Genomic DNA, 24312 nt, shown 5'->3' with positions numbered 1-24312 from the left:
CTCAGGAGGCAGAGGTTGCGGTGAGCCGAGACCGTGCCACTGCACTCCAGCCTGGGCAACAGAGCAAGACTCCTTCAAAAAAAAAAAAAAAAAAAGAAAAGAAAAGGAAGCACTGAAATTCTAAAAACAGCACTGGACAATCAGGAGAAAGCTATCTTCCTGGCACATTTAAATAAAGGAAGAGGTGTTTATCTTACATCCTGCTGTTGTCTCTTCCCGTAGCATCTTGTGCTTTCTCCTTAATGGCATTTACCATGCTTGAAATTATTTGCGTAATATCTCTCATCTCTTCCAAATCCTAAACTCCACAAAGATTACATCTGTCTGTCTTGTTTGCCACATTCCCCCAGCCTGGGACAGTGCTTGGCAATATTTGTTGACTGGCTGATTTACTGCTCCATGATCCATAATCTTACAAGCAACAAATCATAATCCCAGCAGTTACAAGTCGGTCTAGTGAGCTCCAGAGAGAACTTTTTACAGAATATACATTATGTGTTGGGGGTGGGGGGGTGAGGAGAGGAGAGATAATTATGTGAATGCAATATGTTTTTGTGTCCCATTCATAAGCCTTTTCTGAAGCACATCTCTGAGATGCCTTCTTCCTGTTAAATGATTTCTGGGCTGGAATATAAAGAAAACACACATTGCTTGAGAGAAACTAGTTTAATGAGGCAAAAAATAAAAACATCTTGTGATTCCAATCCAGCTGTGTGGATATATCCTGCCAAAAGGTGTAGGAGTTGGAGTAGTAGGGGATGCGCATGAATGCAAATGCAAATGAATGTCTAGAGGCCCAGATGGACTGCAGGCTATATCAGGACGATCCAGTGTCTGTGTTCTCATTGTCATGCTCCAGATGACACAGTAGCTGTCCCTACCATTGTACACCAAGAGAGGATGCTGACTGAGTCATCTCTCTGAGATTCTTAGATAACGTATGTCTCTCTTCACTTTCATAGCTCTTGTGATGATACTTGGTAGGTTGCAAAGTACTGGAAGAATAGTCATAAAGATCAAGAGGTTAGACACGAAAAACTTCAGATGAACTCCAAGCAAATAATTGAACAGAATACATTTGTGATTTAGTTCAAATGTGAGTTGCCAGCATCAGAAAGATAGGAACTACTTGCGCAGACTGATTCTTTAAGGAAAAGCCTTCATTCTGCGAGTTCCTTAAGCACCTGTTTGATTTACATGATGATGTTTGTTGTATTGTGCTCTAGTGTGACATGCTATTGGCTAATGTGGAAAGAGATACTTTTGGCTGATGTGATGCTTTTGGCTTACTGTGTCTTTCCACATTACCCAATGTGGAAAGTCCAAATTTTTAGGACTAGAGTCCTAAAAAATCCCATTTATTACCATGCCTCCCTTAAAGATATTTTTAGGACTTCATCCATTATGTTACCAAGTACCACCTTTTAGGGTACAATTTCCTAGAAGATTTATTTCTGGAAGAGCTGTATGTGTCTTGAGCAATTGGTTTGCTTCCTATCTTAAGAAAACCAAAAAACTGTGTAACTGATTAGGGTTCAGTGTCCCTAGTTAGTAGTAAGGGGCTTAGGAAAATGGGACTTCATTGTTTTCTCCTTTGATTTTATACTGTGTAAAAAATACTGTGTATATATTATACTGTGTATACATTGTGTTTCCTTTTTCTATTTTATTAATTTTTAAAGTTAACTTATATCCATTATGTAGCAAGGTACAATGAAATTCATTCAAAAATACTTTCTGAGCATTTATTAAGTGCCAAGGACTCTTTTAGATGATGGGGATTCCGTATTGAACAAAATTAATATGGCTCCTGTACTTATGGAGCTTAAGTTTGTAAAGACGTGAAAAGTTTACTAAGCCATGTCTTGAGAATAGATATGTATTCTACCAGTGATCTTGGGAATATAGTTTAACCTCTCTGAACAGATCTCGTTTTTCTAAAATAGAACAGGATAATACCTTTATTTTGTAAGATTTTTGCGAGGAGATCAAACACATAAGGTACACCTGTTAACCTGTTATATAACAGGTTATCTGTTAATGCCTATCCCTTTTCCCACTTAATAACATAAAATATTTTTTTCAAATGCTTCTGATTTAAACTCTGCCTCACAAAAATAGATGTTTCAGATCCTCACTTAAAGCTGAGGGATGGATGCTTACACACAAATTTGATTTTATAAAAGGCCCAACCCAACTCAATCAAGAAGAAATTGAGAAGGGAAAGAAAGAAACTTGAGTAAATTTCCCTCTAAAAGGAGCAGGATGAAGAAAGGAGAAACCACCTGGAGGGGAGCACGCTGGCTCTGATTGGGAAGAGAGATGACAGACAGACATAATGGAGGTTCCACTCAGATCAGAACGGTGAGGCTCCCTCTTTCCACTCCACTTGGTTTTGCCTCCAGAGAATAAATGTGAGAGCAGGGAGCCTGAAGGAACACCTCCTTCTTGTTGTTTTTCTAATGGACATTTTGCCAGGTGTCTCTGCACAGAGTTAAGAAAGGCAAGCACTTCTAAACTTAACTACTATCTTTAAAAAGTTGGCCAAGCTCAGTGGCTTATGCCTGTAATCTCAACACTTTGGGAGTCTGAGGCAGGTGCATCACTTGAGGTCAGGAGTTCGAGACCAGCTTGGCCAACATGGTGAAACCCCATCTCTACTAAAAATACAAAAATTAGCTGAGCATGGTGGCACACACCTATAATCCCAGCTACTCGGGAGGCTGAGGCAGTAGAATCGCTTGAACCCGGGAGGCAGAGGTTGCAGTGAGCTGAGATCGCGCCACTGCACTCCAGCCTGGGTGACAGTGCAAGACTTCATCTCAGAAAAAACAGTTACTTGTTTTTAATTTGTTCTGGGTTTTTCTCTTCTTACCGCAAAGATAGAGTTGAGTGTGGAAGTGCCTGCTTGTATGTCCAGATCATGACCACCTACTCAAGGCACATCGACTGCTGACCCAATGGCAGCCTAACCTATTTGCAGACAAATTACTCAAGGGGGAAGAAAAAATTCTACTAAGCTCTGACCCTGCATTCCTAAGCAGAATGGAGCCAGAGTTCCATCAAGCGTGACCCAGTGATGCCTGTGAAAGAGCCCCTAGTCATTTGCCAAAATGCAAGACCGAGCCCCTAACAAGGAGTAAGTCTGGGAAAGGTTTTCACAAGCCTAAAAGTGATTTCTATTTAGCTCATACATACTTATCAAGTACCTAGAGAGAGGCAGCTTGCTGTGGTAGTGGGAAGATCTCCAGCTTCAAAGTTAAGCAAACCCAGATTCAAATCCCACCACTGCCACTTTAACTTAAGTATTATTAAAGGAAGTATTAGAACCTACTTTGCTGGAGTGTTTCAAGGATTCTATTTGATCTCCCACATAAAGAGTTTGGCAGTGTCTTGTTACTTCCCTGACCTTGCTTTTCCACTTTACTGGTAACTGATGTACACAAAAAACAATCCAGGATGTACAGATGTGAAGCCACTAGAGCGTAGAATGAAATAGTACTTGACCAAGCCCTAGAATCTGTGGAATGTTCTTCCAAATCCACAGCTGTCCTTAAGCTGGCCTGAGATATACAGTACATTGGAGAATTGAGTAGAACTTGAGGACTCTGAAAAAATCTTATGTTTTCATTCCGTAAGAACCCTTTTCTTTTATTCTCTGCTGTCTGTGGATGTGTCACAGGAGTATGCACAAATACACACCAATTGTAGCATAGCACTTATACCATTGAAAATTCATGGTATTTGCTGTCTTGCCCAAGATGAGGGAGAGATGAGGGAGAAAGAAGAAAAAAAGAAGAAGAAGAAATTAATGATTCTCAAATGCCCACAATATTAACTTCCTGCACTGGGTTCTTTGGCTACAACACTGTGAAATGGGTGTCATTATTCCCATTTTAACAGATAAGAACAGAGAAGCTCAGAAAGGCAACCTTGCCACACCCTTCTAAGTGGAAGTACTAGGACTGAAACTTAGGCTTTTTGCCCCCTTGGTCCAGAGGGAGGTAGAAAGGTAGTTTTACTGATGAGCCACATCAGTGACGCTTAAAAAAGCTACTGTGCCACAATGTCTTCAAGAATTTTATTTTAACATAGAGCTATCACAGTGCCTTCTAGAAGAAAGAGCATAAATTTGAAAGTCAGACGTACCTATCCCCAAATCCTGGATTTTACTATACCCACCAAATGTGTGACCTGTATAAAAATATGAATGTATCCAGATTTTGCTACTTGGAATCCGTATGCTTTTGCTCAAGGAGAAGATAGATGACAGTGGAAATTGTGAAGTACCGCCAAGTAGAACCTAGCGATAGTAGAGGGTCATGGCTGACAACATGGTCCCAAGAATGCACAAACTTGGCTTCTAATCCAGGTCTAATGAGAGGCAATAAAACATAGTAGTTAAAAGCACAGACCCTGAGGCCAGACCCTGGACTTTGTCCCCACTCTAACGCTTACTAGTTCTTCCCAGGTAACCTCTCTGTGTCTCAGTTTCTGCATCTTTAAAATGGTCATAATGAAAGCATATACCTCAAAGAGTTGTAATTTAGGTCCAGTCATGCTCCACATAAAGACATTTCAAGACCAGGCGCAGTGGCTCACACCTTTAATCCCAGCACTTTGGGAGGCTGAGGCAGGTCGATCACCTGAGGTCGGGAGTTCAAGACCAGTCTGACCAACATGGAGAAGCCCTGTCTCTACTAAAAATACAGAATTAGCCAAGAGTGGTGGCCCATGCCTGTAATCCCAGCTACTCAGGAGACTGAGGCAGGAGAATCGCTTGAACCCAGGAGGCGGATGTTGCGGTGAGCTGAGATCACGCCATTGCACTCCAGCCTGGGCAACAAAAGCAAAACTCCGTCTCAAAAAAAAAAAAAAAAGACATTTCAGTCAACAACAGACCACATATACGACAGTGGTCCCATGAGATTTTAATGGAACTGAAAAATTCCTATCACCTAGTGACATCATAGCAGTGCTAATGTCATAGCTCAATGCATTACTCCCTTGTCTGTGGTGATGCCAGTGAAGACAAATTACTGTGCTGCCAGATGTATAAGTATAGCACCTGCAATAATGTACAGCACATAATACTTGATCATGATAATAAACAACTATGTTGCTGGTTTATATATTTACTTAACTATACATTTTATCATTATTTTAGAGTATACTCCTTCAGCTTATTTAAAAAAAAAAAAAGTTAGCTGTAAAACAGCCTCAGGCAGGTCTGTAAGGAAGGATTCCCGAAGAAGACATTTTTATCATAGATGACAGATCCATGCATGTTATTGCCCCAGAAGACTTTCCAGTGGGACAAGATGTGGAGGTGGAAGAGAGTGACACCGAAGATCCTGACCCTGTGTAGGCCTAGGCTAATGAATGTGTTTGTGTCTTAGTTTTTAACAAGATTTTTAAAAAGAAAAAAAGAAAAAGAAAGAAATATAAAAATAGAAAAAACCTTATAGAATAAGGAACACAGAAAATATATTTTTTTACAGCCATACAATGTGTTTGTATTTTAAGCTAAGTGTTATTACAAAAGGATCAAAAAGCGTTTTTTTAGATCGGGCATGGTGGTTCACTCCTGTAATCCCAGCACTTTAGGAGGCCGAGGCGGGTGGATCACCTGAGGTCAGAAGTTCGAGATCAGCCTGGCCAACATGGTGAAACCCCATCTCAACTAAAAATACAAAAATTCACCGGGAGTGGTGGTGTGCACCTGTAATCCCAGCCGCTCAGGAGGCTGAGGTGGGAGAATCACTTGAACTTAGGAGGCAGAGGTTGCAGTGAGCCGAGATCATGTCACTGCACTCCAGCCTCAGTGACAAAACGAGACGCTGTCTCAGAAACAAAGGGGGGGGGGGTGCTTAATTTAAAAACTTATAAAGTACAGCAGTTACAGTAAGCTAAGCTTAATTTAATATTGAGGAAAGAAAAATTTTTTGTATAAATTTAGTGCAGCCTAAGGGTACAGTGTTTATAAAGTCTACAGTAGTATACAGTAATGTCTCAGGCCTTCAGACTCATTGACTCACCCAGAGCAGCTTGCAATTCTGCAAGTTTCATTCATGGTAAGTACCCTATATTGGTATACCATTTTTTTATTTTTTATATTATATTTTTACTCTACATTTTCTACATTTAGATATGTTTGGATATACAAATGCTTAACCATTGTGTTATAATTGCAAACAGTATTCAGTACAGTTACGTGCTATATGAGTTTGCAGTCTAAGAGCAATAGGTTATACCATATAGCTTAGATGTGTATGAGGCTATATGATCTGGGTTTTGGTAAGTACACTCTATAGTGTCCACACGACAATCAAATTGTTTAATAGTGCTTTTCTCAGACTGTATCCCTGTCATAAAGCAATGCATGACTGTACTATCAAAATATATATGTATGAAGTATATGGCACAACACCTGGCATATTTTAGATGCTCGATAAGTGATTATTATTACTACTACCATTACTACTACTGCTGCTATTACTAGGCTACTGGCTTTGATTTAAGTTATTCTCTCTGAGCTTCAAGTATCTCTTTTGTGAAATGAGGATATAATTGTATCCACTCAAAGAGGTGTTTGTGAGATTCAACTGGAAACTTTGTAACATGCTGAATACTATTTTGGTAGTTATTTTTATTAACTGGATGCTCTGATGCCCATCTCTTCTTTGGACCATCACACTCTTCAAATAAGTTTGCAGTTCTGAGTAGTTTCTTTAGAAGCAGAAATTGTTATATTCACTGTCACACACCAAATAAAGAAGTGCTCTATTCCTGGAGGCTTCAAAGTAGAGAATGCATCTCATACACAGCCATCTTCTCCAGGGGTGACCTTTATAAACACCCTCCCTGTGCCTCCTTTATTCTCAGATTGTTCAGGAAATTGTTTAATTCAGAAAGTCAGAAAATGCTCTCTACCTTCCTCCTGGCAGAACACATAAGCACTCTATTTTCACATAATACATCACTGCAATTTTCAACTTTTTCCAGTAATCTTCAAAATTGAGTGACTTTTCTGCACATCTCTCATCACTAAGGTAATTTGTGTTGGTTTCAATATCACTGAACACGAATGTACTAGTTCTTCCTTAAGGCATGTTCGATTAAAGTTATAGTTTCTTCTCTTTTATTTTATTTAATCTCTATGCCAGCTAGGTCTCCCCACATCTTCAGATCCAGACAAGATTGACTCAAAGCACTACTGCACGGTAAAATTCAAAACCTCCCATCCCAGCACTGCCTCACAAGATTTCTGTGGATTCTGGGGATGCTAACTTCTCTGGTTCTGAGCTCCTGCTTCTGCTATATCAAAGTTTTTTGTGGATTTTAAAAAAATCATTCAACAAATATTTGAGTACCTACTCTGTGTCAGGTGCTTTTCTTGGCTTTATATGTATGACACTGAGCAAAGCATACAAAGGAATCACTTCCTTGTCTTCTTATTCCACACCTTGTCAATCTGAGTGCAAAACTTGGCTCCATTCTTAATCACAAGCAAAACGGCTGCATCTTATAGAAGGTGTTTAAATTAAATTATTTCATTTAATTAGATAATGTAGAGGATTTTTTTAGCCAATCTTCTTTCTTTCCTTTCTCCCTGTCTAAACTGCTACTATATTTTAATTTAAAGTAAATATGATTTTCACTATCACTGCAAAGGCTTTGCAGAAATTATAAAAATGTCCCATGGCTGAGCCATAAACTCATAACAAACTTTCTTTTAGCTACAGAGATCAAAAGTTTTGAAATTATCACTGAGGAGAACTCCTTTAAATTCTTAGCCAGGAGCCATCACCATCCCTTGTCTTTGCCTCGGATGTTGGTGGAGAGATTTGGGAAGGAGATGGTTTTATCCTTCTGTAACCTGACTTTGGAAGAAACCTCAAAGAGTATTAGGCAGATATATCACCTATCAATCCATTCATGCCTTCATTCATCCATCCAGTAAGCCTTCATTTAACACCTTTGTGCCCACATGACTGTTTGTGGCAACACAAAACAGAATGAGAACCAATATCCAACTTTAAGAAAATCACAGTGTAGACTTCCATTAAAAAAAAGTGGTGATTGTGCTGAATCTAGAAGAATACATGGAATTCACCAGGTAAAGATGACGAGAAGGGAATTCCAAGTGAAGGAAACAGCCTCTGCAGACAGAGCACAGTAACTTGGACCTCTAGAGACTTAATGTGTAATGGTGAGTAGTGTAGTATAGCTGGCTAGTGTAGTGCTGTCGGGGAGGAAGTGATGGAAGAAGAGCCTGCACATCAAAGCAGAGAAAAGGGCTCCAAGAGTCCCTTTCCTCAAGAACATTCCGTGATGCCAGGCAACTCTTAGAGTTTGGACTATCCTCTATGGAACTTTGGCACCCTGTAATAAGACTGACATTCTAAGAGCCATGTTTGCACCTAAGGAGATGTCTGCTATCTAAAACATCAATCTCTGTTAGTCAAAGAAAAATTCAGTTGGTGTATTTTTATCAGTCCTTCCTCTTGCCTGTGCAGTCACAAATATCATATACAGAGAAATCATATTTATAAAAGATCCTAGAGTTCTAAAGTATATAATTTCATGGCTCATTTTAGAAAAGGAGAAAGAGATAAAAATGTTAACATGATATGATATAACTTAAAAATAAAATCATCAACATTCACAGACTCTAAGCTGAAAAAAATTAATAAAATTCTATGGTACTAATTAAGAGTCCTAGCTAGACAATGAATTCTGTAATACACGAATCCAAGTTAAGTTCTTGCAAAAACTGTCAGTCACTTTCTTTGCTTACTGTGACATAGTTTTTGTTTTATTCTTGTAGCAAAAAACACTGTGATATTAAAATATCCAAATGCAAGAAATACATTTCTATTTCCAATTAAATATTCTCTAAGAAAATAAGCAACTTTTAATGAGGAAAAATGCAAACATCTTTATTTTCACTTTTCAAAGAAAAGCTCAAACTCTAAGCCTACTGAGCAAATTGTTTTAAGTTCTTGAGAAAAAAAGAAAAAACATGTCTGCAATTTTTAAATCTTGATGACTTAAATATAAAAAGCCCTACAACAGATTAGGTTAAGTTTTTACTGAAACTTAAAATCTCTTAAAATAATTTGCAATAAGATTTTTAAAGAAGTTTATTATAAATGGAAACAAAACCAGAAAATGTGTCTATGTTTTTATACCATTGAATAAATTACCCATAGACATATAATTTATACCTAAAGTAACTGTGATGGCCTAAGGAAAAGTAAGCCTTTGAAATAACTTCCTTCCATGACCTTGGTGGCAACATTCTGAGAAAATCAGCCATTAAGTATAAGAAATTAAAAGCAAGTCTCTGTGTTTTGAAGTCTAGCAGAAGAAATACCATACAATTTTGACTAATGAGAACACTCAAAGGCATTTGGCTATTCTAATTAGCTGAAAATTTTCATCTCTTCAAGACTGACTAAAGGGAACAAAACACCTTTTCTTACTAGCAAGTCTTTCTAACATGTGTGAATACTTCATTCTACATTACTAAATACAATATGCTAAACCTAATTTTTTCTTTGAAGGATGAGGATATGACAGGCCTGAGGGCTGTTACCCACTTACCTTTCCTTAATGGATGTTTCCTTAGATATAGTTGTCAGAGTTGGGGCTGAATATATATTGACTGTGGACCATAACTTGGAATCTTTAGAATCCTTTAAACGAGCTGGTTTGCTTGTCATTTTTTCCTAAACATGAAATTTTTTGGAAAAAATAATTGAGAATGCTAGTTAATCAGGTTTTTTGTCTTATTGCACTTGAACAGGTTATATGTGACTAAAAGAAAATATTGTGATATTGTCAATAGGGGAGTGGAGATTCGACCAATTCTAAATTTTCAAACATAAATTCTAATAGGCTAAAACCATTCTGAGCTTTCTTCAATTCAGTGTTTATAGGAATAGCTTCAGTGGAGGACCTAAAACCTCTTCTACTTTCTGAGAACCTTTTAAAAGTTTAATTTAAATAAATAGCATATGCTTATGTAAGAATAACTAGGATCTTAAACTTAAAGGATTTTTTACATATAACATCTACCTAGAATTAGTATCAATTTCAACCTGTCTCATAAAATATCAGTATCATGTAGTTGCTTTTATCTTTGGACCTAAAAGGCCATAATTCATTATTTAGCAGATTGAACTGAGTTCAGGCCAAATCACTTTTAAATGTTAATTTAGTCTCTTTTGATATATATCTGAGAGTTAGAAAGAAGAAAATGTAGGGGTTAGTGGGGAGTCCATTTATAGCAGATTGAGAAAAACTTTTAAGCAACTTGAAACCAATATTATCAAATTACTCTTCCATTAACAATGGCTTGAGACACAGAGTATGGGCATATTTCCAGTATAGGAGATAGAGAGATACAGGCAATCATGTTTAATGCCCAGTAAAAACTAGAAATGATCCAATACCTTTATGAACTAAACAGTCCACCAAAGTGTTCTAGTCTTTCCAAATTGGAAACAAGATATGTGATGCCTATTTATAATTCATCAGACAAACCAGTGTACTAATTAGTAAAAATATATAGTTTTGGAATTGCTTGAACTATTCCAGCAATCTTAAAGTCTTCTATTTTGAATCCTTTCTTAGACTTTGAAAGTCGAAAGTCATCTTTTTTTTTGTGATTATATAACTGTGTTTGGATAGATTTCCTAACATGGTTCTATATTTGTCAATCCTAGAGCACATAAAACAGTCTGTGAATTCATTAGCAATCTTACGGTACCTTGGAGTCTTGCAACTGCAACTATAATGGGCCAGATCCAGACTTGCTTTGGATTTCTATTGTTAGGAGAAGTCCATTAACTTTTTCATTATAGTGTAGCATTATCAAGTTACTATTTCAAATTATAAATAATCCTTTCAGATTCTATGGACTCCCAAATAGACATGGAAAATAATTTACTCAGCTAACAGGATTTTGCTGATTTATAATATTATTAGAGCATATTGAATTCTTACTTTTACATATATTACCTAGTTTATCCTCACAAAAACTCTGCCATGTCAGTAAGGCAGTTATTAGTATCATTGGCACTCTCCAACTTAGAGAAAAAAAAGATCTCTGCCCAAGATCACACAAGAAAGTATTATTGTTTCTGAGTCTCAAACTCTTTGTTTCCCTGCACCATGTCCCATGTTCTATCAACAGAAACCCCGCCTAACCTCAGCAAGCACACATATAAAGCTATGTTGCCACATTCCACTGGGCTAGGGTATCCCTCAGCAGCTTGGAATTGATAAGCAAACAGAATAACACACGAGAAAAGGGAGGCACTTGACAACTGTTTTCTTCCCCTTCTGTTTTGTCAGTTAAAGCAAACCTCTAAGAACAGAAATATGGAATATAGATTGTGGGACTTGAGTCTAAGCACAGCCCAGACACTGGCTTCAAAACCACTGGAATTTTTCTGTCTGGAGTGCGCTACCTGGTTGTACTCCTAGGCTAGCCTCTCATCTTCATGAATGTCAATAAGTATGGTGGGGAAGAGAATTGAGAGGGTTTTTTTTTCTTTTAATAAGTACTTAAGTGGTAGCTCCAAGAGCAAACTTCATACGTGTATTGACATTTATAAGAGGTGTTCTACATTTGAAATGAATCAATACTGTGATTATAACCAGAAAGTTTGATAGAAAAGTTAAATGAACTTGTACATCATCTGCATACCCATAGAAAGGTGAATTATACATTTATGGTGATTAGAAAAAGGGAAACTGGCTTTATTAAAATATTCTGCCACTCCCAGGGTTCTAACTCATCTAAAGTCCCCCATGGATATCATCTAAGCTAATGTCTTCATTTATAAGTTGAAACGAGTCAGGCTGTGTCTGACAGCAGAGACAAGGTGTAAGCCCTACCCCAGAATATGCTACAGAGATACTGGCAAGAGCTTTCTTCAAATAAAATTTAAAAACTATCAGTGGTACAGGATTATTTTCCAAATGTTCTTTTTTTAATTTGTTTTCTGTTTACATACATATCAACTATATATCTTGACTAATGTCTATATTAACTAATAGAAGCCTCTAAGTGTATATAATTTAATAAACTTTTAGCTGGAAACAAATAGCTTCCTTGGAGCATTCACATTTAGAAATCAAAAGAAATTTGCTTTTTCACAAGAAAATTGTTTTCAAGCAGTTCAAAACTGTAATTTGAGGTCATGTGACTAAAGCCTCCATTTGGTGAGAGAAAGCACAGCTCTGCTGGCACTGAATGACCACTTGAGGCACAATCTTCATTTACATTTATTTTGGGCAACTCTCCTTGACAATCAGGTCATGGCATGTTGTAGGAGGCCAGGGCTTCCAAATTTCTGGTTTTCAATCCCTATGAAGTCCTTTTGAACAGACTAGAAACCACAAAAGGAATTAGCTAAGAAGGCTTAAAGTAACATTGTTAGTGAATTCTTTCTGGATTTTTCTAAACAGAGATGTAAGAGTAAGATCTCTTCATAGTCATTCATGGGTGGTTGTTCTATTACTGTTTAGTTTACTAGGGCTTCCATGACAAAGTACCACAGATTGGTGGCTTAAGCCATAGAAATTTATTTTATTTTCTCCCATTTCTGGAGGCTGGAGGCTTGAGATCAAGGTGTGGGCAGGGTTGGTTTCTTCAAAGGCCTCCCTCCTTGGCTGTCAGTGGATGTCTTCTCCCTGTGTCTTCACATGGTCTTCCCTCTGTGAATGTCTGTGTCTTAATTTCCTTTTCTTATAAGAATACCAGTCATATTGGATTAGGACCCACTCCAATGACTTCCTTTTAACTTAATTACCTCTTTAACAACCCTGTTTCCAAACACAGTCACAGTCTTAAATACTGGGGCTTAGTATCTATGAGATAGGAAAACCTATGATTTTGGGCGTACACAACTCAGCTCCTGACAGTTATTAATCCCAAATCATTAGAAACTGGTTTGTTATTATCTGCTTGTGGCTACATTCAGCATCCTGGTCTTGCTTCTGCTCCTTGATCTCTGTGCCCTATTAGTCTCTTTTAATTTAAGTCATCTCAACACTTGTCTTTGCTTTGACTTAAGTCATCTCAACTTGGCTACAGAGACTCAGACTTCCTCTTAATTTGCTCATGGATAACACATTTTCTCTGTACATTCATTATTTGCTGCTTCTATTGCTGATATTTAAGTCTCTCTGCTCTTTTCACATCTATTTTTCAGTTTATTTTATTTGGTCTTCTTAGGTCCCCTGTGGCTTCTAAATTCAAGTTCATTGCAGTGTTCTCTATAATTGCCCTAAACTGGAAGAATTCAAATATCCATCAACAGTTAAATGGGTAAATTGTGGTACATTCAGATGATAGAATACTCTGCAACAGTAAGACTAGGAGAACCATTGCCACTTATTCCATGGATGAATACAAGCAAAAGATTGCATACTTTGCCACATAGAGACAATTAAGCCAACAGAGCCCATGAGCTTAGCAGTCATAGTTCATAGTCAATTCATATTTCAGTACCTACTATGTGCCGGGCATTATGGAAGGTGCTTTCATGTGTACTATTTCATGTAATTCTCAAAAATCTATGAAGTAGACAGTAATGCCATCCTATTTTCAAAAGATAAAACAGCCAACCCAAATGTCCAACAATGATAGACTGGATAAAGAAAATGTGGCACATATACACCATGGAATACTATGCAGCCATAAAAAATGATGAGTTCATGTCCTTTGTAGGGACATGGATGAAGCTGGAAATCATCATTCTCAGCAAACTATCGCAAGGACAAAAAACCAAACACCACATATTCTCACTCATAGGTGGGAATTGAACAATGAGAACACATGGACACAGGAAGGGGAACATCACACACTGGGGCCTGTCATGGAGTAGGGGGAGGGGAGAGTGATAGCATTAGGAGATATACCTAATGTAAATGATGAGTTAATGGGTGCAGCACACCAACATGGCACATGTATACATATGTGACAAACCTGCACGTTGTGCACATGTACCCTAAAACTTAAAGTATAACAATAATAAAATAAAAAAAGATAAAACAGAAGTTTAGAGAGAAGAGTTTATAAAAGGCAGAGCTGGGATTGAAACTCCTCTCTTCTGACTCCAGTCTGGGTGTTGGTGCCAACATGCCACGTGGCCTTCCTACTTTCTACTCCACTGACCACTTAGGCTCCACTGGCTCCATTAGCTGGTAATCACCTTGACCACCCCCAGCTACACGCTGACTGTGGCTTGCAGCTTTAAGATCTTTCTATACTTTTCCTAACTCTTCTCCACAAAGTGAGAGACTATTATTCATCTGCTTTTAAGGAACCCAAGAGCATTATGAGGAGCCAGCCCACACGTTGCCAATGACCCCCAGAGAAATGTGGATAAGCAGAGGTGCCAGAGTCAATTCCACAATTTTAGAATAGGAATTCCCAAAGTCTCAGCTTCTCTCTTGGAGCTGTTTCAGGGAAGTCAGGCAGATGGAGTACCTTAGCTGCAGACCTTCTTGGCTAGTAGCTTGTAAACTTGGCCTAGTTTCTGTAGTTTACTTTCTTAAGTTATATCAACAAAACTGGGACATTTGGTGACTGGGGAACCAGCTGATAAAAACACTTGCACCTGCCAGAAAATGGGGAAAGCCACAGAGAAGGCTACTGAATAGTCAGGCTTCAACTTGAGTCTACAATTCTGGCTCAGCAATTAGCAGTAGAATGTGCCTTAAACATTCATAAAGGGGGTGAATTCCAATTCACTAGTTAATTGCCTTCCTCTGGAATAAAAATGATATAGTATAATTCTACCTTATGACATCTGGATAAGTTTGCTCTTAGATTCAATAATTTAGTAACAATATTTAACATACAGTTTTTTTCATCTTTAAAAAAAGGAGGGAAGATGAGACATGATGGCTCATGCCTGTAATCTCAGCACAATGAGAGGCCAAGACAGGAGGATCACTTGAGGCCAGGAGTTTGAGACCAGCCTGGGCAACATAGCGAGACTCCACCTCTACCAAAAAAATTAAAAATTAGCCAAACACGGTGGTGCACACCTGTAGTCATAGCTACTCAGAAGGCTGAGGCAGGAGGATCACTTGAGTACAAGAGCTCAAGTTTACAGTGAGCTATGATTGCGCCACTGAACTTCAGCCTGGGCAACAGAGACCCCATCTCAAAACTAAAACAAAGAAAAAAAAGGAGAATTTAATCTTCTTGCTCCAAGATAATGACCTTCAACATTTAATGGGCTCCAATTTAGTAGGAGGATGAAATTCTTCCTTGTGACTTTTTTTTTAATTTGGTATATATATTTTATTTACTAGAGGCAAGAAATTGGGGAAATACATCTAATCCCTGATAAGTAAAAGAATTCCAAAGGTAATCATATGAATCCAAGGGAACATTTTCATTGTCTTGACCCCATATTTACCTGCAGAGAATCTTGTTTATTATATTTACTTTGGAATACTTTCCAATCATAAAATACACTGAGAAACCAGGCCTCAAGACCTCTTTCCCTACTTCCTTTCCAAAAGAGGCTATGTCTCACCTCCCTCTATGCCCAAAACACCATTGCTTCAGCATAGTCTAAGCAACTACCTATGTTGATGATGAATGATTCTCATGCTTTACTTTCTCTTGAATGTTAAGATGTCCCTCCATTTGTGCAAGTAAGGTACAAACAGTCTAGAGTTCTTATATTTGGGGAGCCAGGGCAGAATTTTTAGAAAAAGTAATTTTTATATCTTTGTATTTTAGTCATTTTCCTTTACTTAAAAATAACACCAAAAAAATGCCTGTTTGCAAATGATCTGAGATATTTGACAAGGAATTGAAAAATAATACCAATAACCCTTTAATTGGGATTACATTTTTTGTTACATATTTCACACAATCCTCAAAGGCCTCTCAAACTATAACAAATTTGGGATTTATCATATAAAAAATAAAACAACATATCTTTCTACATTTACTTATTAATTATGAAATATGTATTATTTATGCCAGCCTCAATGTAAGGCCAAAGGCAAAAGAAAAAAATGTTTTTAAGATAGACCACCCTAGATAGGAAAAGTTGCTTGCAGGTGTATAATAGAGATGCTCATCCTTAGGATAAAATAATCTCTAGTAACTTAGAACCACATTCATCAGAGGAAGCCTGATATTAAAACTTTACTGATTCAAAGCCAGCTATACGTGAATGAAGATCAAGTGCTATTACCTTGACCATTGTGGTAAGATTGCTTGGAAAACAAAGAGGGTAAATAAGTCCTGGGACATGGTAAGAGTGAGATGGGGGAATGTTTAATCCTCTCAAAAGAACAAACAAATGGTAAATTGTTTGTGGACAAAGGGATATTATTAATTAAAAATAAAGCCTTATCTGTCCTTCGGAGCAAGTTTTAAGCATCTTTACCCGGCAACATCTTATTAATTTTAATGAATTTTTATTTAGGTGCTTGAAACTATTTTATTTCCTTAAAAGTCTAATTAAAACTTTTCATCTAATTCAAAATCACCTTCTATCAAAGTTGGCCATATAATGTAATTTCAGTATGAAATAATTTGAAAAAGATATCCAGTACATATATTTATTGAGTGCACTTGAGCATTTATGTGCCCATAGAGGACTATACCAAACAATGTGGAAATGGTTCAGAAGATATTAACACAATCTTTGCTCTCATAAGGCAGTTTCATTAGTGAGACACAGCCAAGGAATAGTTTACAAAATAAAAGATAATAACAAGGTCCCAAGGAGGAGCTTAGTCTGCAGGCACAACTCAGAAATTTGGGGTATTGGACAGTTCTGTTCCTCAAGTGACCAACTGCATCGTCAGGAAAAAAAAAATGGCAAGAACTTCTTTGGAGCCAATCAGTGACTCTGGTTTTTAAAGACTAATAGACTAAATTTTTAACAACAACCACAAAAAAAGGACACAGATTGGCGGGACGCGGTGGCTCACGCCTGTAATCCCAGCACTTTGGGAGGTCGAGGCGGGCGGATCACGAGACCATCTTGGCTAACACGGTGAAACCCCGTCTCTACTAAAAATACAAAAAAATTAGCCGGGCGTGGTGGCGGGCGCCTGTAGTTCCAGCTACTCGGGAGACTGAGGCAGGAGAATGGCTTGAACCTGGGAGGCAGAGCTTGCAGTGAGCCAAGATCGCACCACTGCACTCCAGCCTGGGCAACAGAGCGAGACTCCATCTCAAAAAAAAAAAAAAAAAAAGACACAGATTGACTCAACTTCCTCAGAAGTGCCCCTGGATGGTCAGGAGTCCACCCTGAGGCAGGCTGAGGCCTGTTGTCTGGTGGAGGGGTTACATTTAGAGTAAGCATGGATATTACTTGCCAATGCTTTCTGCCTCAGGTCTAAAGGGTCCAGGCTTTTAGAGAGTGTGTTTTAAGAACTACAAGATGAAAGCTGCTGTTTGAGCACATGCAATTATTGTTTGTCAATTTTAAAAAAATTGTTTCAAAGGCTTGTGAGTACTGTTAGGAAAGATTTCCTTAACAAAAACAGTGAGGCCAGCAGCAGTAGCCAAAGGGGCTATTAGGGCAGGAACAGCCATGATGGGCATGCAGGAGGGTGGAAGCAGCATAGATCACCCAGAGACAACCAGGACAGCCACTCCAGGGACAGCACAGCAGCAGTAGGGAAAGCACACTGACTGTGGAGGAGACGACCCCAACTCAGAAGGAGAAGTGCCAATTTATCCACTTGGCACAGTGGACACAGTGCATAGGGCCCATAATACTGTTAAGCACCCACGAAAATGATTTAACTTCACTCTCCCTTAAAATCAGAACCCCCCAAAATGGACTATTTTGTAACAATTAATATGTAATAATAAGTACAGTCTGGATTATTTTTGTCTTTATCCCAATGTAGTAATAGAATATGATTTTTTTAAGGCAGTAGCTCGTGAAGCCAAAAGTGCCTAGGGCCCATGAAAGTCATAATCTCACCCTGCTCCAATCATTCAGACCAAGGAAAGTGAGTATACATATGGTGGCCATGGAATTCCAGTAATGTTCATAAGTGGAGGCTTAGAATCAAAGACCGTAGAGATTGGTATCCATGACTTTCTCCCACCTGCTCCCTTCCCCCACTTGATCACATTCCCAGTCTGGGTAAAACAAATAGTGTCAATTAACACAAAACACAAATGGAAGGTCCAGGAGTTATATAATAGAATGTAATTAGTGTAACTCCTCATTAATCCCAGAAGACTTCCTAGAAAAGATGATGGCTGAAGAAATGTGCACCTGTTGCATGGAGAAAGCAATGCTGGAGGGGAAAAAGAGACAGTAAGGGAGAAATACATAAAGGGTCAACTGGAAATCTTTCTTTTCAATACCCTGTGTCATTATATTAAATAGATAGGCACCAATTTCTTTTCTGCAACTTGACTACCCTGATTAAGGAATTGTAAATCACATTTTCCAGCTGCAAACAGATCACTGAACCAATGGTAAATTCATCATGGATTGTGAATTCCACATATGAATCTCTATTTAAGACAAGCAAATTCTGTCCATGCTTCCCAATTGTTTACACCTAGATCTGTGCTTCTTTCAGAATGTTTAGAAACAAGGATTGACCAGTATGTCAAAATTTAGCTATTTGTACCACTTTTAAAACTTACAAAACATTCTGTTGGGAAGGAAATAAGACAGAACCAACATGTCCTGAACCCTCATCTGTGTTGGAAGAAATCTACAGGAGCGCACTTTACTGGGAAAGGACACTGCAAAATATTGCCCTGACCTTTTCCTGTGTTGGGAGTTTGAAGAGAGCATGACACTTACGACACTAACTTTGACATTTAGCTCGCCAAGTGAAAGAAGATTATCCTGCTTCTGTGCATGACAGACAAGAACAACCATCAAAAATTAGCCTTTTGGTGGCTAGTTTTTTGCAGGTTCTTAATCCAGGGTCCAGAATTTTTTAGTATATGCAAAACTAAAGACCGTGCCAGGTATGGTGACTCACACCTGTAATCCCAGAACCCTGGAAGGCTAAGGCAGGAAGATTGCTTGAGCCCAGGAGTTTGAGACCAGCCTGGGCAGCATAGTAAAACTCCATTTCTAAGAAAAAAAATTTTTTTAATCAATTAGCAGAGTGTGGTTGCACACACCTGTAGTCTCAGCTACTTAGGAAGCTGAGGTGGGAGGATCCACTTGAGCCGAGGAGGTTGAGGTTGCAGTGAACCGAGATCACACCACTGCACTCCAGCCTGGGTGACAGAGCGAGACACTGTCTCAAAAACAAACAAACAAACAAAAATATATAGATGGCAGGAGTTTGTTTACGTGTATGTATACATAAATATATTCAATATATTCATACTTGTAGGCTTGATCTTAATAGGTCTATTCTTTAAATATTCAGCCTAAAAAATTGCTTAATTGCTGGTATTATAAAATAAAATAATTTTTTTAAAAAAATTCATGAAAATATTAGAGTTGTTAATTTTGTTTTCTTAGTTCTGTTTTTTACCAATTTTTGGCAAGAAGTATATTTTTATAATCAGAACAAAAGGAGGGCTATTTTGAAAATTCATATGTTAGATAATTTTGGGTTGGCAGAGATGTCTAATATTGTAGTCTTTTACTTTTCCTCTAATCTAACCTATCTCAATTTCTTCTGTTTAATATCTCTGATAAAGAAACTCTGGATAATTGTTGAGAGTTTTAAAAATAATGAAAATAAGTTTTAAATTACAAATTCCTTGGTAGCAGTAATAGAATCTGCAACTAAACCAGTGGCCTGTGTAACTGTGGAATTGCATACTTTAAGTATTTTATGCACCAAAACGGATCTCAAGAAAGTCTTAGTAAAAGTGGCATTTAATGGCATTTAGCTAGCATTTAATAAGAATTAGAGAGATGCTAAAGCTTATAAACCTACTAAGATCTACAGAATAAAAAAGAAGTTTGTATATATATGAAATACTTAGGTTACTTTTCTGTGAAGATAAAAGCAGCAAAAGCATTTTGTTAGAAACGTGCTTGTGAGTGAAGTTATTGACCATTCCAGACTAGAGAAAGAAGATATTTCTCAGAAAATGTTTGCCTATGTGATTATAGTGAGAAGTGGCTGCCGCCCCAAATCTGAGCGAGATCATGAACAACGGACATTTATGGCAGTCAGAGAGGGCAGCAGGGAGAGCCCTCCAGCCTCACTAAGCCACGTGAACAGACACCGGTATGGTAGAGACGAAGCAGGAAAGCCTGGAAAACAGGTCTGGGTTCCTGTCCTGGCTCGGCCACAGAATGGCTTTGAAGCCTTGGCCACATCATACTGTTTCTGGGCTTCGGTGTCCTCAACTATCTATCTACCCCACAGAGTTACCACAAGATCAAATAAATGAAATTATGTCAAACATTTACCAGAGTGCCCAGCGTGTGGTCGCTTCTTGAAATAGTTTAGCCCCTTCCCTGTGAAACAGATCCAACCTTTCTCATCTGAAGCATCTGGTGGTTCCACAGCCTGGTATCCAGCCAGAGAGGGTCCTGTGATGTCCAGTATTGTGTATGCTGTTTCTTATGTTCTGTATTTTAAAAACGGAAATAAGTGGACCATGACTTGGTTTTCTTAATAAATGTTAATGGCACTGCTAGACTCCCTGTGTTTCATTCATTTGTGCCTGCTCTTATAATAGAACCTAATAAAAAGATTATTCTCTAGAATTATTATCTGTTAGGAAGGCTGTCATTCTGTATATTTCCTAAGTGAAGAAACAAATGACGGAAGAAATAAAAATATCAAATAATTTTCCACAGGAAAGCATTGAGAAAAATGTTTCCCCTTAATGTTGTTATTGTTTTTCCAGTCAACGTTATTTCAAGAAATTAAACCGGGAAGTGGGAAAAAGTGATTTTGAAATATTACTTGAAAAGAAATAGGCTGAAATTATTGCTGGAGGATACCACAATATGATAATCAACTTCCAAAATGTCACTATTCTTTTCCATTGTTGCTGAGTGGCATAGAAGCATATAGACTTAATGTTATCTAAAGTTTATAAACTGCTTATATGCTTGAATGTATATTCAGTGTATATTTTATTTTGTCTGTCTTCATGTTGTCTCACATAATAGATGAAAATCGACCCTTTGGTGTGGTTATATTTTGAAAACTGAGTTTGAAGTCTGAACAATTACATATATATCTTACAATGTTTTTGAAAATTGAGTTTGAAGTCTGAACAATTACATATATATCTTACAATGTTTTAAGCTACTGCCTTCAAAAAAGAAAGAAACCTGCACAGTTATATTGTCATCAGCCCTGCAGAGCTGCTGATAAGCAAATTTGTAAAGTTCCATGAATTGCCAAGCCAATTATCAGTCAGGTTCTGATTTCTGGAAGCATTATCCCACGAGATAAATAGACAAGTCAGAAATAACACAGCTTGATTTTAAGATAACAGGTGGAGGAGGCAATTTGATTTGGGGGAAATCTTGCATTGGTACATGAGTGTATTCACTTGATTTGGCAGTGGTTTTAGACACTGTATCTGGTACCATGGAGATGTCATTGTGGCAGACCTTCCCATTCTGTCCTCAGACTGTACCGCACTTGTAAAACAGTGACGCTCATGGGGTATTATCTCAAAAGCCAAAAAAGGCTGTAAAGAAAAAAGTTGCTAGCAGGCACTAACATGGGTGTGTCATGACTCTTTTCAGGTAGTAGGTGTAACCTTGAAGAAAAAGTGGCACTGTCTTCAAAAAAGTGACCTGACCCTGGCTTTGGTGGGTTTTTTCTGCAAGAAATAAAAAGCACCGCATGTATTTATTGTACATCCTTTCTAGCTGACCACTGCTTTGTTCTAGAGTTCAGCATGAAAGGACTAATTTTTGTTTTGTTTTTGTTTTTGTTTTAGTGAAATGGCATGTCCCTTGCTAACTCTAGCTATTATAGTTGCACATGTAAAGAAATATCTGTATGTAGTTTATGGATTGGTAGCATTTCAAATAAATAATGTACTGAAAAATTGACCTGAAATTTTTTGAGATGCTTATCAATTGACATTTTTTCTTAGCCCAAGAAAAGAATCTAAATTATTATTTTCTTAAATTAAATTATACCTTGTAACATTAGATTTGTTATTTTAAATATAATAGGAATTGAAATATAAGCATGCCACTTTGTTTATTGCTATATTACTAGAACTTACTGAAGCATGGAAAGAATTCTTCACAAATGACTTTGCTCTCTTGAAAAACGTAAGCTGCAAAAATATTTGTTATAAACCATATTTAGTCTGTAAATGAGTGTAGCTTATAAAGATGTACTAAGTTTATAGCGTGTGATGTTTCATCCAAATAATTTTTATATTTTGATAAAATGTAAACCAGTTATAGTGCCATAATAAATCTTTTCCCAGAATTCAGAATTGTTTGCATCTCCATTTTAGGAAGTTCACATTGCTTCATTAAAGAAGAAACCTGGAATCATTGTGCACCTCAATTTGTTATGCAATGAATCAAGTTATCCTTTATTCTTCCAGAAGTCAGTTATTCTTTGAATTGTGGCCATATAAACTTTTCAAAACACATACATATATGAAAATTACTACTGACATATCTGCTGAATAAAATCTCTAGTATTTGATATTCCATCTTGGAAATAACACATTATAATTCAATAATGCTAGTTATAAAGTCAAAACAAAGAAACAAACTTTCAGCATTGTAAACAGATACACACATTTAAAAATCTATTAGCTATACAAAAACTTTTTCTTTGTTCTCATAAAGAAAAGCTGCCTCTGGCTACATTTTAGAAAGTCAGTGCCTGAGAAAATGGATAATGTTTTGATCCCTAGAGTAAACCTACCTTCTAAATACTTTAAGCCCTTTGAAAGCACAAGATAATGATGTAATTGTATCCTTTTTGTTGCATGGAAACGATCAAGCTTTATTAAGTTCTGAGTTAATATCAACCCTGGCTCTTAATTCCCTTTTCCAATATTAGACCCCCATATGTCGGTTTTCGTTTCTCTGCCTGTGATAGGTCTGTCTGCTACATTTGTATTTTAAGTAGGTTTACAACACAGATATTCATATCTTTTCTTAGTATAAAATTATTTTCTTCAGGGAGGCTCTACCCAGAGACCTGAGAAAATTGAAGTTTTTGTTTTTAAAGTATTTAAGGATTATTTAATTTTTACATAGTATGAAATTTTTCTAATTGGGATGGAAAGGTAATATTTTGGGGGGCTTTCCCATTATACCATATCTAGTCTCAAAAAATGTAATAATCTGGTAAACTCAAATAACAGAAAGCCACCATATACCTTTACAGTTTATAATTCTACTTCTTTGAGAGACAAATAACATAGGGATATGTATGTGTTTGTATACATATTATCTATATATATATACATATACATATGTATCTATAGATATATAGAGAGATATAGATTAGTGCCACAATATTAATTATCCTTTACATCAGTTATGGATTATCCTTTATGTATTAATTATCCTTTACGTCTGTATTTATGGGGTTCTTCAGTTAAAAGACACTTCTAAAACTCTATTAAAATTATTTGGTCTCAAAAACATTGAAAGTTGCGAAATGTTTTTTTCATGAAGTTTATACCATCTCCACAAAACAGACTGGGTGAATTACTGTTATGTCAAGCCACTGGAGGATTTTTAGATATTTTGCAACATTTTTACTCTTTTTATCCCAATCCACTCAAAAATGGCAAAGACTCCAGAGATCACCCAGCAAAAGCCCTCTGTGGGAGTTGGATCCTGCTTCTAATCTCTATCCCAAACTCCTGTCATTCAAAATATTTAGGAATTATGTAGTAATAATTTATAAATGAACGTAGCAGGCAACCCATAGTGTTTTTAAATTGATATTACAAAAAATTCATGTCATGTTAATTTCCTTAAAACATATTATACATATAAAATACTATGTTAAAATTAAATGTAATATGTCAGCTGTAAAGGGGAAAAAGTAGCTAACTAAAAGTTCACAAATAATCTTTTTTCAGATTTTGTGTGTTTTCTCCTCAGCCAAAAGCCTCAAGATTCACTTGCAGCAGCCTACCTCTTCATTTATGTTGGATTGCTCTTTAAACATTAGAATATCTTGTAATAAATAATAAGTTAAAGATCTCTCCTGACACAGTCATTGTTGATTTCACTGTTATAGGGGAAAGGCTCTAGGGCGGCAGATAAGGCTGTTGCCATGGTGATGAAGGAGATACCGAGGGAGGAGTCTGCTGAAGAAAAGCCCCTCCTTACTATGACATCACAG

General features: G+C 37.2%; 1 protein-coding gene and 1 long non-coding RNA gene across 17 annotated transcripts in view; one reads left to right on the top strand and one right to left on the bottom strand.

The window, feature by feature from the left end:
* The window catches only part of PEX5L (peroxisomal biogenesis factor 5 like), a 241669-nt gene that overhangs the window by 114816 nt on the left and 102541 nt on the right, over window positions 1–24312 (top strand). For 8 of the 16 annotated variants that reach the window (XM_001168575.8, XM_016942331.4, XM_063806405.1 and 5 more), the window contains one exon: window positions 24208–24312. The exons of 5 other annotated variants lie outside the window; for them this stretch is intronic. In XM_001168575.8, the coding sequence (XP_001168575.2) occupies window positions 24208–24312 (105 nt within the window). Of the gene's footprint in view, window positions 1–21719; window positions 21786–24207 lie in introns of all 16 variants that reach the window. 3 more of the 16 variants (XM_016942329.4, XM_003950233.6, XM_016942326.4) reach the window with 1 other exon arrangement.
* Window positions 652–24260, bottom strand: LOC104005862 (uncharacterized). Its single transcript, XR_679335.2, has 4 exons — window positions 24103–24260; window positions 20421–20581; window positions 9610–9734; window positions 652–995 (listed from the first exon to the last, which is right to left on the bottom strand). It is a non-coding gene; the product is annotated as an uncharacterized LOC104005862 (long non-coding RNA).

This window comes from Pan troglodytes, chromosome 2 (genome assembly GCF_028858775.2).
Source record: "Pan troglodytes isolate AG18354 chromosome 2, NHGRI_mPanTro3-v2.0_pri, whole genome shotgun sequence".
Lineage (NCBI taxonomy): Eukaryota > Metazoa > Chordata > Mammalia > Primates > Hominidae > Pan > Pan troglodytes.
Note: the sequence above shows the minus strand (reverse complement) of the source record. Positions and strands in the feature narration are given on the sequence as shown.